The sequence below is a fragment of the Panthera tigris genome, chromosome E2 (assembly GCF_018350195.1).
Source record: "Panthera tigris isolate Pti1 chromosome E2, P.tigris_Pti1_mat1.1, whole genome shotgun sequence".
In the NCBI taxonomy this organism is placed as follows: Eukaryota; Metazoa; Chordata; class Mammalia; order Carnivora; family Felidae; genus Panthera; species Panthera tigris.
The window spans coordinates 35,125,122-35,141,306 of record NC_056674.1 but is presented as its reverse complement, the minus strand read 5'-3'; the positions used below and the strand labels follow the sequence as shown (position 1 = coordinate 35,141,306).

General features: G+C 36.8%; 1 protein-coding gene and 1 non-coding gene across 9 annotated transcripts in view; both read left to right on the top strand.

Moving 5' to 3' along the window:
- The window catches only part of CNOT1 (CCR4-NOT transcription complex subunit 1), a 101,772-nt gene that overhangs the window by 55,293 nt on the left and 30,294 nt on the right, over positions 1 to 16,185 (top strand). For 4 of the 8 annotated variants that reach the window (XM_042969608.1, XM_015541134.2, XM_007090231.3 and 1 more), the window contains exons 13-20: positions 2,401 to 2,641; positions 4,186 to 4,305; positions 5,072 to 5,194; positions 5,405 to 5,556; positions 11,613 to 11,763; positions 12,957 to 13,158; positions 14,138 to 14,284; positions 15,679 to 15,803. In XM_042969608.1, coding sequence (XP_042825542.1) covers positions 2,401 to 2,641; positions 4,186 to 4,305; positions 5,072 to 5,194; positions 5,405 to 5,556; positions 11,613 to 11,763; positions 12,957 to 13,158; positions 14,138 to 14,284; positions 15,679 to 15,803 — 1,261 coding nt within the window. The remainder of the gene's footprint in view (positions 1 to 2,400; positions 2,642 to 4,185; positions 4,306 to 5,071; positions 5,195 to 5,404; positions 5,557 to 11,612; positions 11,764 to 12,956; positions 13,159 to 14,137; positions 14,285 to 15,678; positions 15,804 to 16,185) is intronic. The other 4 variants (XM_007090232.3, XM_015541135.2, XM_007090233.3 and 1 more) reach the window with 2 other exon arrangements.
- LOC122234409 lies at positions 12,065 to 12,200 on the top strand. The gene has a single exon (XR_006212204.1). It is a non-coding gene; the product is annotated as a small nucleolar RNA SNORA50 (small nucleolar RNA).

Below are 16,185 nucleotides of genomic sequence, written 5' to 3'. Positions count from 1 at the left end.
CACTGGGTATTCTCTGAAACTGTCAAATATTGGAAAAGAGGTTTGTACTTCTCCTTTAGATTAGATCCTTTTCTTCTGCCTACAGATTTACTTGCTTTCTTTCCTTTGTAAGTAGCTCAAGATGGCCAAACCATCCATTCTAATCCTTTCAGCTAAATTACCTAGTTTATTTGAGTTCCAATTCCTAATTTCTGAGGGAGAATCAGACTTTGGCCCAGTACATTTCTCCTGGAACTCAAGTCACTCCTCTCTAGGAATATGAGGTAAGGATGGTGAAAGTACTTCCATTACTGTTGAAATACACACACACACACACACACACACACACACACACACACACACTACACACTACACACTACACACTACACATACTCTCTCCCTCTCTCCCTCTCTCCCTCTCCCCCCCTCCCCCCCCCTTCTCTCAAACACTCTAACACACTCTAACACACTTACTCAACAGAGGGGACATGGGCTTGATTGCTCCCTAAAGGTACTACTTTATGTTTCTTATCTCTTCTTCCTAACTCAAGTTTTCTGAGATCCTTTTCTGACACGGAACAGATGATTCTCTGCATTTTGGGGGCTATGGGTGGGTTTTTTAGGGCAGTTTAAAGCCCTTTTGATATTTCCAGTTCTTCTAAAGTCAAGAAGAGATGATAAACTTTTCCTGTGAAGATTTAGTTAACATCTGGGTTTTCTGACCATATAGTCTCCTGTAGCAAGTACTTAATAAGCTCTTTATTGTAGCACAGTATAAATACAGATGTAGCTCTCTCAGAAAACATTTCGTGAAATAGGCAGTGGGTGAGGTTGGTCTGTGGATGCAGTTTGCTGATCCCTCTTCTGAAAGATTGACCCCAAGCAGTAGTTTGTTCTAAAATGTGTCCTTGGGGCGCCTGGATGGCTCAGTTGGTTGAGCATACAACCTTGATTTTGGCTTGGATCATGATCTCATGGTTTGTGAGTTTGAGCCCTGTATCGGGCTCTGTGCTGAATGCACGGAGCCTGGTTGGGATTCTCTCTTTGTCTCAAAAATAATGAATCTTAAAAAAAAAAGAAAGTGTATCCTTTTCCCAGGTGCTAGCAAAATTGTATCTGTAGGCTTGATTTTTTTTTTTTTTGTTAAGTCTAATGTATATAGCAGTGTTTATTTTGTGAAACTAAAATGTCATATTAAATTTAACAGCTCCTTAACATAGCTGTACATTCAAGTCTGTCTCAAAATTGTCTTTTAACAGTTTGTATGAGTAAGAGTCCAGACAGGGTTCATATAGTTTATTCTGTAAGTCTTCCTTTTCTCACTCTTCTTTTTTAAAATAATAACTTTTAGGGGTGACTGGGATGCTTAGTTGAGTGTCTGACTTTGGCTCAGGACATGATCTCATGGTTTGTGAGTTCGAGCCCTGCTTTGGGCTTGCTGGTGTCAGTGCTGAGGCTGTGTTTGGATCCTCTGCCTCCCCGTACTCTCTCTCAGAAATAAACTTTAGAAATAAATAAAACTTTTGCCATTGATTGATGAAGTAATCGGATCATTTCTCCTTTAGAATACCCCATAGTATGGGGTATATGTTTCCTGATGGCATTTAGTTTGATCTCTGTCTCCATAGTTTTCATGCACTATGGGTAGAGTAAAATTTTGATGTTTGATTAAAGTCAACCACTTTCATGGGACACCTGGGTGGCTCAGTCGGTTAAGCAGCCGACTTCGGCTCAGGTCACGATCTCATGGTCCGTGAGTTCGAGCTCCGCGTCGGGCTCTGTGCTGACAGCTCAGAGCCTGGAGCCTGCTTCGGATTCCTTGTCTCCCTCTCTCTCTGCTCCTCCCCCATTCATGCTCTGTCTCTCTCTGTCTCAAAAATAAATAAATGTTTAAAAAAAAAAAATAAAGTCAACCACTTTCAGCTTCTTGGGGCAAGAATAATGCATATGGGATGTGTGGACCTCTGAACTTGGGTGATATCAGGGGGCACTGAAGTTATACCTTTTCATTATCAAAGTAAGTGTCCAGCTGTATTTTTGTGTAAAATTTTTCAGTGTATAAATTAGGTCAATGTTTGTATTTTCCATTTTTGAGCATTTCTAAACTCTGTGATGTTGTTTGCTTCTATTTTACACGCTAATCACAAAAATCTTCAATGATACCTCCTTGATAAGAAGGATCCATGATTATGTCAGTGGTCTGTAGTGTTGCCTCTCCACTTACTGTCAACTTGGAGTATCTCTGAAATTAGTGTGATATACTAGTATATAATTTTAATATGAACACTATTTAAATATTTTTCAAATATTAATAGATGACCCCTCAGTTTTGTCATGATAGTTGGTATGACTTATTTGGAAAATGGATTTTTGTATACTTATGTTTTCATTGACAGAGTATCTTACTTCCATTCTTGTTAGGAAGAGCTTGGATTTGATTGAATCTCTTCTGAGGCTTGCAGAGGTGGGGCAATATGAGCAAGTTAAACAGCTCTTCAGCTTCCCTATTAAACACTGTCCAGACATGCTGGTATTGGCCTTACTACAGATCAACACCTCTTGGCACACCTTGCGCCATGAGCTCATCTCCACTCTGATGCCAATTTTCCTCGGAAACCATCCTAACTCTGCTATTATTTTGCACTATGCGTGGCATGGGCAGGTAAGACATGAATATTTCTTTGTCTTAATATTTGACATTCTGTGGAAGATGTTCAAACTAAATTGTCAATCTTGAATATGACACTTTGGAAAAGTTGCACTTTCATGAAGCCTATTTTATCTTTTAGCATCATGTGGGTGTTAAAGTATAAAACTTTAAAGAATAAGAAGGCAGTTAAAAAATCAATATCATGAAAGCTCCACACTACTAGGGCACCACTATGATTTGGTAACAGTAATGAGCTTAATTATTTATCGTGGAAGCAGAAGGTACTCCTGTCACTTTTTAACTGTAAATGGGAGAAGATCACAGGTCAATTTGACATCTTCTATTTTATCCAAATTCAGCATCTAAATTTTATTTTAGTTTCTGCTGCAATGACTTTTAAGTCCTGTGCTGCTTTCCTTCCCTAATTTGTAACATGTAAATATTTTCTTGTCCATTGCACCTCCCCCTGCTCCCACTAGCCTGTATTTTTAATAATAACAAATGGAGAAGCTTAGGCGGGTAGAAAAGCAGTCATCAACTACTTTACATCAAGTTTCTTTTCTGGCTGGTTGTTTTTTTGTTTTTGTTTTTTTTCCTTTAACCATTTTTATTCTCAGTGTAGTTTACATTATACATAAGTGCTTTTAAAACATTAAACTCTTATTTATAAATGAAAAATGTTAGCTTTAGTTCCATGCTGTCAGTCAGCCCTCCATTTCTAGGGACTCAACTTACATGGTAAACTTAGAGTTGACAGAATGTTTAGCAGCCATTTACAAGGTTTGCTGCCCAGACCTTTTTAGGTCTTTCTCACCACATCTATAAGGTGCAAAGGGCAGGTAGAAAGGAGCTGCGTCTCCTCACTTCTTGTTGAATACTTGTTTCACCTGAACCTGCTGTTGCCTCAAGACAGTTACTGGAAAGTGATTTAGATACAGTGCTAGCAATTGCCTTGCCATTGCTTCCATGAGATTCGATTGCTAAACTACGACTGTTGGTTTCATTCAGCTGCAAAACTTTAGATCAGTTCTCAAAGCTAGGATGTTTTCTGGACAAAAAGGAAATTGAATAATCACCAAAAAAAAAAAAAAAAAGGAACATTCTTATTTGTTAAAATAGGTAGATTTAGAATGTACAAGTACCATTCCCAGAAATACTGATTGAACACTACACTGTGCAGCATGAGAAATGATTACCTTAAACTACTTTTTTAAATCTATAGACTAGTAATTTATAACTTAGTAAGGAATTAAACAAATTTCATGTGCCCTCATGTTCACACCATAATCTGTTTGAAAATGTATTGGCCTATGTTTTATAGGAGAAGTACATTTATTGAATGACTATATGACCCAAGGTTTAGGAACAGGCTTTCATTTGGAAGATGTGGAAATAACTTGACTTTCCTATAAAGAATGTCACTGCAGTCACTGCTTGAGGCTTGAACTGATGCACCTCAATTTTTTGTAAATATAACAAGTAAAATTAGCTGGGCATTCATGTTAGTGCCTGTGAAAACGTTTAGCATTATTGATATGTAACCCCTGTTTTCTTAGGGACAGTCTCCCTCAATCCGCCAACTTATCATGCATGCAATGGCAGAATGGTACATGCGAGGGGAGCAGTATGACCAGGCCAAATTGTCTCGAATACTTGATGTGGCCCAGGACTTGAAGGTGAGCTCGGAGGGACAGGCTGACATTTTTATTTATTAATGAAAAAACAGACTTTTTATGTTATCTAGATACCTTAGGGATAATCAAATATAACTAGCTCTTAGGTAGCTTATGTTGAGCTTTATAGTTTTGCTTTGTAAGTAGACAGGGATTGGAACAGTGGTTTTGGAAACGTAAGAAATGTTTTCATTGTTTACATTTGACTGAATTTTGTTTGGTCTTCTATGGTAGTTGCAAGGCTATTTTAAAGCAAGTGATAACTGGCCTCAGATGTAGATCTGTGAGATATAATTTGTGGAGAAACTGGTTGGGTTTTACACCTTTTGCAGATTTCATTAACATTAATGGAATCTTTTCACAAATAGTCTCTGATTCTTGATGTCTTTGACCAGTAGGTGCATAGTACTGATATTGCAGTTGTGCTTAGGTTAGAATAAGCCCAACTTTAGATTTTTAAAAACGGAGTAAGGATACTTTTTCATGCATCGTATGCTCTGATTTAGGCTTAGTTATTTTAAGAAACACAGGGTAAAGTTATTTTGGAGGTCAAGTCATATGCCCACCTTTGAAATGTGATCTTATTTTAAGTAAGAACTAAATCAGCACTGAATTGTAGTAAGCTTTAAAAAAAATATGACCAAGAAAATATTAGCAATGTTTTGTTTAGACTTGTTTGTGAAAATAAAAGCAGGAAACAAAATAGGACAGAGTGATAGAAAGATACTTAATTGCTTGACTTACAGTTTCTGATATTCTTTTGCTTTAGGCCTTGTCAATGCTGCTAAATGGTACTCCATTTGCCTTTGTTATTGACCTTGCTGCACTTGCTTCGCGTCGTGAATACCTCAAACTTGACAAGTGGCTCACAGATAAAATTCGAGAGCATGGAGTAAGCAGGATTTGTCCCATTTGTTACTTCTCTTAAATTTTGATGCCTAAAATAGCTAAATAAACAACCTTTTTAAATGGCAGTGGAATGTTATATTGTGGATTTTAGTCATACTGTCTTTAATAGTCTTTAATCTGAAAGCAGTTTATCTTAAATCTGAAAGCAATTAAGATCAATATCTGATACACCAAGAAACTTTATATTTTCCAGGAGCCTTTTATCCAGGCATGTATGACTTTTTTAAAGAGACGGTGCCCTTCTATTTTGGGTGGACTTGCCCCAGAGAAAGATCAGCCCAAAAGTGCTCAACTTCCTCCAGAAACTCTGGCAACAATGTTGGCCTGTTTACAAGCTTGTGCAGGGTAAGAAGAGCATGCTTAAATATGACTGTTTAGTACTGGAATTAGATTATGAATAACTTGTTTTGGAAAATAAGGGTTGAATGAGTGTAAGTGACAGCAGTTTAGATAATCCAGTGGTTTTAAGTTTAGAGTACAATACTCAAAATACATATTCTTTCCATTTGAATGGATTTTTTTTTTTTTTTTTTTTTTTGTATATGATGTGAGGTGGGGTCCAGTTTCATTGTTTTGCATAGGAAGTTCAGTCATCCCAATACCATTTGAAGAGACTGGTCTTTCTTTTAAATGGTCTTTTGGAAAATAAGTTGCCCATAATGTATGGGTTTTATTTCTGGATTCTTTGTTCTGTATATGTCTATCCTTATGCCAGTACCATAGGTTTTCAGTGAGATTTGAAATTGGGAAATACGAGTCCTCCAACTTTGTTCTTTTTTTAGTATTGTTTTGGCTGTTCTGGGTCCCTTGCATTCCCATGTGAATTTTAGGATCAGCTTGTTGATTTTTGCGAAGTTATGAAGAAGCCCACTGGGATAATGTTGAATCTTTACATCATTTTGGGGGAATATTGCCATCTTAAAATACTAAGTATTTCGATTCATGAATCTGAGATGGTTTTAGGTCTTTAATTCCTTTCAGGAATGTTTTCATTTTCAGTGTTTAAGTCTTACACTTGTTTTATTGTATTTATTGTTAAATATTTTGTACAAGGCATGTCATATGCAAATAGAATTTTATTTCTTCCTTTTCCATCTTTTTCTTGCTTATTTTCTCTAGTGTAAACCTCAGTCTAATGTTGAATAGAAATGGCAAGAGCAGACATTCTTGTCTTGTTCTTGAATTTATAAGGAAAGTATTCCTTATTCACCATCAAGTGTGATGTTAGCTGTGGGTTTCCGTAGATACCATTCCAGTTGAGGTTTCCTTACCTTTACTTCTAGTTAGTAGCCTGTTTTATCATTAAGGTGTTTTGTCAGATACTTTGGTCTACCTTTCTTGAGAAGATCTTGTTTTTGTTTTTTATTCTGTTGTAGTATATTAATAGAAATTTGGATGTTAAAAAATACTGCATTCCTGGGATAAATTTCACTTCAGTCTTTGTGTATGTATACTTTTTATATGCTGCTGAATTCAATTTGCTAGTATTTGGTGAGCATTTTTGTATCTATATTCCTAAGGGATATTGTTTTGTAGTTTTCTTGTGTTGTTTTTGTCTGGTTTTGATTATCAGGGTAATCTTGGATTCATACAATGAATTGGTAAAGTGTTCTTAACTCTTAATTTTTGTGAGAAAGATTGGTAACAGTTCTTTAGATGTTTCATAGAATTTAGCAGTGAATCCATCTGGTGTTAGGCTTTTTCTTGTGGTAGTTTTTAATTACTAATTCAATATCTTGTTATGTATCTCTGCATATTTTCTTTTTTTTCCCCCCTTGGATCAATGTTAGCAGTTTATGAATTTGTCCATTTCACCTAGGTTATCTCACTTGTTGGCATACCGTTCTTACATACTATATCTTTATCATCTTCATTTCTCTAAGGTTGGTAGTAATAGTCCTGTCTTTCACTTCCTGGTTTTAGTATTTGAATCTCTTCTCCCTTTTCCCCCACCCATTTCTTGTCATTTTGGATAAACGTATGTCAAGTTTGTTGACCTTTTCAGAGAAGCAACTTTTTGTTTTGTTTTTCTCTTGTTTTTCTACTTTCCATTTCATTTATTCCAACTGTCAACTTTATTATTTTCCTTCCTTATTTTGAATTTGGTTTGAACATTTTAAACCTGATTAAGGTGGAAAGTTTGGTTTTTCATTTGAGATTGTTCCTGTTTAATTGGGGTGTTTATGGCTTTGAATTTCCACCTATGAAATGCTTTAAGTTTGGTATTGTGTGTTTTCATTTTCACCTGAAAGTATTTTGTAATTTCCTGCGACCCATAAGAATAGGTTGTTTAATTTTTACGTGTTTGGGAATTACCTGGCTTTATTTTGTTACTGATTTTTTTTTTTTAAGTTATTTTGAGAGATAGAGAACAAGGGGGGGGGGGCAGAGAGAGAGATGGAGACACAGAATCTGAAGTAGGCTCCAGGCTCTGAGATGTCCGCACAGAACCCTATGCGGGGCTTGAACTTGTGAACCTTGAGATCATGACCTGAGCCAAGTTGGACCCTTAGTGAGCCACCCAGACACCCCTCAGATTTTATTTTTAAGTAATCTCTTTACCCAATGTGGGGCTCTAACTCACAACCCTGAGATCAGGAGTCTCATGCTTTACCAACTGACCAGTGAGGTGCCCTTGTAGTAGTCTTTTTTTGTCATGTTTGGCCGCTGAAGTTTCTGGGTAGCCTTGTGGTCAGCTAAGTCAATTACTTGACAACTTGTTAACCTTAATTTTCTTCTTAGAGCCTAAATGTCAACTTCAAGTGAGAGCTTGGTTCTTTTTAGGTCTTTCAGGGGAATATTACAGATTTAGGTATTGGCAGCACTCTACACATGTGTGAGGACTTCTTGGTTCCCTGGGAAAATGAGTGTTTTTCACAGTTCTATCCATGGGAATTTTATTCCCAAATTTTCCTTTTAAGCTTTTTGGGTAACCTATTGTTTGCTCAGACTGTTAACTTCTATCCCAGGGAGCCAGAAAATTAAAACAATTACCTTTAAATATTTCCTTCAGATACCTCAAGAGGAAAACGCTATTTGCATTTGGCCAGCTATTAAGTCAGATAAAGATAATCTTGCCATTGTGGTCTCACAGGGAATCCTCTGGTGAAATAATGGCAATTCTCTAAGAATGAGGCTTTGCAGATGCCTCAAGCCACTTCCGAGCCCTCTCCTATGGCTGTCAGGCTGCTGGTTTTCTCTGAGATTGTAAACTATTAGTTCTCAAGGCAGCTGTGCAGCTTGAGGGGGCTGGGAATAAAGTAATTTAAGATTGCAGAAAGCTTTTATTACCAAGGTTTAGTTTTCTTTCTAGAGTAAAAATTCCTGCATTGTTGTAAGCTGTTAGTCTCCAGTGTTTTGATAAAGTTGATTGTGACAATTTTTGCCACTTTTTTAAGTTACTTTTATAGGGGAGAGAATATATGGAGGTCTTTACTACACCGTTTTTTGCTTATGTACTATGTATTTTTTTTGTAAGTTCTGAAGTATAATAAACAGGTGTGAGTCTATTCTGCAGCTTCAACTGTAACATTTTTGAAGCTGTCTTTCTTTGTCTTCCTCTCCAGTCCTGTTTTCTTCCGTCTCCCACACAGATCTTGAATTTTATTTTGCCTTGCCTTATTTTTAAAAAATTTACACATGTATATCCCTAACTCAGTGTACTCAATCAAGGAATATTTTGCTTCCTTAGAGTCATAAGACAGTGTTATTGATTGTTACAACCAGAGACAAGTGTGCTGTTGGCACCTCCTGGGTAAAGGCCAGGGATGCTGGTAAACATTTTACAGTGCACAATAGAAACAACACAACAAAGTCCAAAGTGCTAATAGTACAACATTTGAGAAACCCTGCTAAGTTCTTAATGTTCTAAAATTTAAAGTCTAGAGTTTTGACTCTTACATTTATATATTTTAATCTACCTGAAATTAAATAATCATAAATTGAATACTGTAAATTTAAGGGCATATTGAAATTGGATAAAATGGTTTTTTGTGTGTGTGTGTGTAGGGAGGTAGTTTACCTGACTTGGATTTCAGTTTCTTTTGTTGATTAAAAGTACCTGTTTTCTTGAAGAATTTAATGAAATAATTCATGTAAAGTTTTTAGAATCGTTACTGATAAAAAAATAAATGCCAAAGAAGGAAAGTTCTTCCAATTAATAAATAAGTAATTATGATGGAGTTACAAAATTTAGTGGATGCTGAAAGTAGTGAGTGAATGTTTCAGGAGCAGGGCAGTCAGCTAGTTATAGAGTGTCTCCCCACAAATTAACAAAGGGAAAAGTAGTAATGTTTTATTGAGAAAACTGGCAAATGCCACATTAATTCTTTGATCAAAGTGATCACCAGCTCTCTGTATAATATGCCTCATAATAAAACATGAAGGGCACCTGGCTAGCTCATTCAGTAGAGCATGCGACTCTTGATTTCAAGTTTGTTAGTTTGAACCCCATGTTGGGCATAGAATTACTTGAAAAAATAATGCACTGAGAAGAATACGATGTAACTACTGTGGTAGTCCTGCCATAAATGTATCTAAAATATCAGACAAACTCAAAGTAAGGGACGTTGTATAAAATACATATTTAAAAAAAAAATCAACTTGAAGAAGGCAAATAACAGCTGATGAATTTTTTCCAGTTTAAAGAAATTAGGGTTGCCTGGGTGGCTCAGTCGGTTAAGTGTTCGACTTCGGCTCAGGTAATGATCTCACAGTTTGTGAGTTTGAGCCCTGCATTGGGGTTGCTGTTGTCAGCTCGGAGCCTGGTGTCTGCTTCAGATTCTGTGTTTCCCTCTCTCTCTGCCTCTCCCATGCTTGCATGCATGCATGCATGCACGCACGCTCGCTCATGCGCGTGCACACTCGCACTCGCGCGCTCTCTCTCTCTCTCTCTCTCTCTCTCTAACATAAACATTAAAAAAATGAAAGAAACTAAAGAGGTGACAGCTCAGTGCAGTGTATTGGATCATGATTCAAGGGTAAAGTACCAGTGAAGTACATAATTGGAACAACTCATATAATTTTTTTTACATTTTTTTTTTAATCTTTACTTTTTCAGAGAGCGAGAGACAAGAGTGTGAGTGGGGGAGGGGCACAGAGAGAGGGAGACACAGTATCCGAAGCGGGCTCCAGGCTCTGAGCTGTCAGCACAGAGCCGGACGTGGGGCTCGAACTCACGAACTGTGAGATCATGACCTGAGCTGAAGTTGGATGCCTAACCGACTATGCCACCCAGGCACCCCAACAATTGATATAATTGTAACATGGCCTGTTTAATTTTATCTGCGTTAAATTTTCTTATTTTTATTATTTCACGTGGTTGTGTAAGAAAATGTCCTTGTTCTTAGGAAATACATAGTGAAGTATTTAGGAATAAAAGATATGTGATGTATCTAACCTTAAAAACTTCATGGAGGAGACAGTAGAAAGAATGGCTAAACAAATAGGGCAAAATGTAACTAACTAGTGGGTGAAGCATTTATGGGAGTTTCTTATAATATTAGTTAGCCTCTTCTAAGTTTGAAATTGTGTGAAATATAAGAAAGTTTTTCCAGAATAATATGGAATATTTTAATTAACCATATTTTATCAATCTAATATACCCAGCTTTTAATATTTTAAAATCTGAAAGGATTCATGTCATTAGCTATCTCTGAATTTGAAATCTTAACTATTGGCATCAAGAAGTAAAAGTAGTCACATTTAGAAAAAGAAAACATAAAACTACATTAAATGGGTTGCCTGGGTTGACTCCATTAAGTCTCTAACTCTTGGTTTTGGCTCAGGTTATGATCTCATGGTTTCTGAGTTGGAGCCCCTTTGTAGGGCCCCACCCCAGTGCAAGGGGCTTGATTAGGACTCTCTCCTCCTCTTTCTGCCCTTCCCACGCACACATGTATGCTTTCTCTCTCAAAAAATAAACTTAAAAAAAAAAAAACATTTAAAAGTTATTAGTTGCACTGTACACAAGGTTTAGTTTCAGAGGTATATATTAGATATCTTTGGGGCACCTGGGTGGCTTAGTTGGTTAAGTGTCCAAATCTTGATTTGACCTCAGGTCATGATCCCAAGGTCATCAGATCAAGTCCCACATCAGGTTCCATGATGAGCATGGAGCCTGCTTAGGATTCTCTCTCCTCCCCCCCCTCCATCCCTCTTCCCCACTTGTGCATGTGCACTCTATCTCTAAAATAGAATTAAAAAAAAAAAAAGTAATTAAAGATCTCCAAGAGAGAGCTGTGCTCAGAAAATCCTAGTGATTAGTGATGGATACAAAGACGTGGGGTGTGGTGGAAATGTAGCCATATGTTCTAGCAGGTTTTCTTTATTAGAAAATCAGGTTTGTTTATATAGGTGTTCCAAGGAGTAGCAAGTGATATTTTTCACTCTTCTGTCTTTAGGAGTGTTTCTCAGGAGTTATCAGAAACCATCCTCACCATGGTAGCCAATTGCAGTAATGTTATGAATAAAGCCAGACAGCCACCACCTGGAGTTATGCCAAAAGGACGTCCTCCTAGTGCTAGCAGCTTAGATGCCATTTCTCCTGTTCAGGTAAGTGAATGCTACAACTGGTATGTCTGCATTTGTTCATAGACTTGGAATAGAATAAACTTCTACATCATTAGTAATCTACTCAAAGGAAAATTTGTCTGACTTTATTACCTTTTAGACACCTGCATGTCTAGCATCCACTGTTACATTTTAAAGGAGATCTATAAATAGGCAACGTAGTTGAGGATAGACTTTAATCATTAAATAGAACCTGTCTCTGAGAGGAAAGAGACCAGACAGCTTCTTTAGGTAAATGGTAAGGGCTTCTTTTTAAAATAAGAATAACTTAGACTTGAGAAATAAGCACTGCCTTTGAACCTGATGTGTCTTGTTTGTAGCTTCACGGGCCAAGCAACAGTGCTAGAGCATAAGGACTTGTTATAACTGGGGCTCTTCAGCTCTCAACTGAACTGCTCTTTTAAAAACAAGGTACATTTAAGTTACTCCCTGACACCAACCACCCCCCTTCTCTCTGGGAGCAACATACTCCACTTCTGTTTTCATCTGCATTGATTGGCAGATTGGGGTTTAAGAAAAAAAGAATGTTTAGTAATTCTTCAATGGCCGCTTTATAAAAGGCATTTATGTACCATTTCTGTAGTCATAAAGGTCTGAAATAATGCCACGAACCAAGGAGCTCGGAAGTGCAGTTTTTAGATACTTTAAAAGATGTTGTGGTGAATAGCATACCTTGTTTTTTGTTTGCTTTAAATTAGAGCTGATCTCCTCCAGCCCTTAAGATCCTCAAATTTTGAGTAGATTTATTTGTTTTGAGTGGAAGATTTATTTCTAATTGCTAAGCTTTTATTGTGTTGGAAGTTAAATAATGTAGTTGGAGAGATTGTTTCTGTTGTGAAGGGGCTTGTTGGAAATTTTAAAGACCTAATGTAACAGTTGTCCTGTGTGTTTAGTGCTATGGCTGCAGGGCAGTTCGTCTTAAACATTAACTCTTTAAGTTCCTTATCCCTCACATTATGGCTCTGGTACTTCGGCGGAGGCTAATAACTCTTTAAACCTTCTCTATGATATAGTAAGAACAATGTCTGGCACACTTGACTTGATGTCGGGATTTAGTTATGATTGCTTGGGGTTTTGTAATTTATTAAGCATATGAAGAGCTAAAGATTTCTTGTGTCATAAATCTGCATGTGCTTGAAGTATGTTTAATACATTTTTATAATGTTTTTCTTTAGATTGACCCTCTTGGTGGAATGGCATCTCTTAGTATAGGTGGTTCAGCTGCCCCTCACACCCAGAGTATGCAGGGTTTTCCTCCAAATTTGGGTTCTGCATTCAGTACCCCTCAGTCACCAGCAAAAGCATTTCCACCCCTTTCAACCCCAAACCAGACAACTGCATTCAGTGGTATTGGAGGACTTTCATCACAGCTTCCAGGTAAGTGGGGTGGCGGATGGAAGTGCAGATCATTTGTAAGTTTCATTGTGCTTTAGTGTGTAGTAAGGTGTTTGGAGTCATTGTGATAAAATGAAAGCTGTTTAAATTGTGAAGGTTACTTCAACCTTCACAGCTGGGAAGAAAAAACTATACTATTACAATATTAATTCATTCACATTGTAAGGATCCTGTATTACCAAATGATAGTATAAACAGTAACAAGTGTGCTAATCACATATTCTGCAAGCTTTATAAATTACAGTTAGTATAATAAAAAAAATCTTTTATGTATGAGATTCAGGTATATGTTCTGCTTCATTCTACCTCACCTACCTTGACAGTGATGGTAAATCCCTTTTCAGTTTTTTCCAGATTATTTTAGCTTTGAACTTTTCTGTTGAAGTAATGGTCACATCCCACCCCCACCCCTCACCCCCACCTCTGTAATTTGTTTGTCTTAAGGTATCTGCATTTTGACTCTGTAACCTAATTAACACTGCTGTTATGTGGTTCTAGCCCTGATTGTTGATTTAAGTCAGAGTTACTTCGGTAAAAGCTTCTTAGCAAAGTCCTAACTTAAGTTCTGTTTGCTAGAGTTGAGGAATAGGGAAGGCCTCCTGGCTCATGTTAACTGGAATATAGTAGCAAGAAATTGATTTTCAGTCATCGGGAGAAGCAAGCCAGTTCCCCTTTACTTTTACTACCTTATGTATCATACCACATATGAGAATGTACAGTTAAGGATTTGTGTATTAATATCTTATTAAGAATATAAATACATGAATAATTCTAAAAGCTGAAGAAATTCTGGCATTGTCCATTTTTATCTCTTTATTCGTTCAGTTTCTCTGTAAAATTAAATAGACATTGTGAGGGAATTAAGAAAGACCCGGACTTTTAAAATAAGAACCTGTATCTCTGATGTAAATTCAAGAATATGAATAATGATAAGACTTCTGGCTGCCTTCCTTCTTTCTAGTAGGTGGTCTTGGCACAGGCAGCCTGACTGGTATAGGAACTGGGGCTCTTGGACTCCCTGCAGTGAATAACGACCCTTTTGTACAGAGGAAACTGGGCACCTCTGGACTGAACCAGCCTACATTCCAGCAGAGTAAGATGAAACCTTGTAAGTGGTAGTGTTGTCTGTGATTGTGAAGTATGACTGATGCACATAAAGCTTTTTAGATTTCCAATTTGTTCTTCCTAGATTTATGGACAGCCCAGAGTTATGTGGACAAAAACGTTGACTTCTTTTAATATATTGTTAGTAGGGCCATATGTTGATGTGCCTTCTATATCAGTGGGAATTAATTTATGAACTTGATTTATTAAAATAAGAAACTGAGGTATCACTCCACCTTTGATCGGATTGCTAGAACAGTATGATGGTTAATAAGAAGTAGCATCCTTTAGGATCATTAGTCTACAAGTAAGAAATACAGTAAAAAGAAGACTTAGCAGTTTAAATATATGTATATAAATATTATATTTATTATAAATATGTGTTGGTGGTGTGGTGGTCTTCGTTTTTGGTTTTGTTTTTTTAAACAAATCAAGAGCAGCCATGAGAATTTCAGATTCTTCTTTCAGGTTGGTAGTTTATAAAGCAGTTTATTTTAAGATTAAAGCTTTATGATCTATATAGCATTATATATAATAAATATCACCATATATATGATGTAACTTGGAAAACAGCTTTTAAAGTTTTACCTCCTTAGTAAGGTAATTTTCAAAGTCAGAAGTCTTCTTTGTAAATACATAAGTATCATTTACTTATAAATACCCATCTCATTGGGACTAAATAGGCATTGTACAGGATTTGAAATTATACCAGTTGACTTGAAAATGTTAGTGTGAAAGGCTTGTCTGAATGTTAATGTTTTGTAGCATGCTTTGTGTTTATATCAGTGTGTCATGCACATGCATTGATAATTCCTAGATGTCATTTTTTAAACAATAAAACATTTTAAAAATGTTTATTTTTTTGAGAGAGTTGGGAGAGAGCGAATGCAAATGGGGGAGGGGGAGAGAGAGAGGGGGAGAGAAAGAATCCCGAGGAGGCTTTGTGTTGTAAGCGCACAGCCCCACATGGGGCTCGATCACATGAACTTGGGATATAGTGACCTGAGCTAAAACCAAGAAGTCGAATGCTTAACCGATTGAGCCACCAAGGTGCCCCAGATGTCACTTTTATTAAAAAGTAGTAAAAGACTTGTTAACGTCAAGTGAGGTGGTATTAAGGGTAAGTGCATTGTGAATTTGAATGTAGTGGACTTTCACAGGTTGATAAAGCCTGATGAAGAAAATACTAAGGTAGAACTAGAGTTGTAAGGCAATTTTGTTAAAATCTTTTTTATGTAGTTAAAATACTTGAATACTGAACCTTGGCCACTTAATAATTTCTTCAATTTTCTCCCTTAAAATGAAAACTATATTATTCTCTTTGGCTTTCTGTGTGTCTCATGGGGAAGTGGGGAAAGAGCTTAAATGCCCAGTGGGTTGCCTTTCTGTTTGTTACAGCGGACTTGTCTCAGGTGTGGCCAGAGGCAAATCAGCACTTTAGTAAAGAGATAGATGATGAAGCAAACAGCTATTTTCAGAGAATATATAATCATCCACCACATCCAACTATGTCTGTTGATGAGGTGAGTGTCTAGGATGTTCCTATACGTTATGGTTTATGTAAATCTTAAATAAATGCCCTTTTCAAAGAGTTTGGAAATTCAGCTGATCGTGTTATGATATGTCTGTGTACCATTTCAGATCTTAACATTCATCTCAAGCTCAAGTGTTTTGTTAAATGCTTTGCCTGACGGTTCTTTTTGAAAATATTTTAAGTATATTTATTTTTTCTACACCTGACACAGGGCTATAACCCCCCTGTGGGGGAGGTCATGACCCCCAAATCAAGAGTCGCATGCTCTTCCAACTGAGGCAGACAGGCGCCCTCCTCCCCTGCTTTAAAAAAAAGATTTTATTTTTAAATTATATTATTCTTTTTAACAATTCTTTGAGAACTCTTTGAAG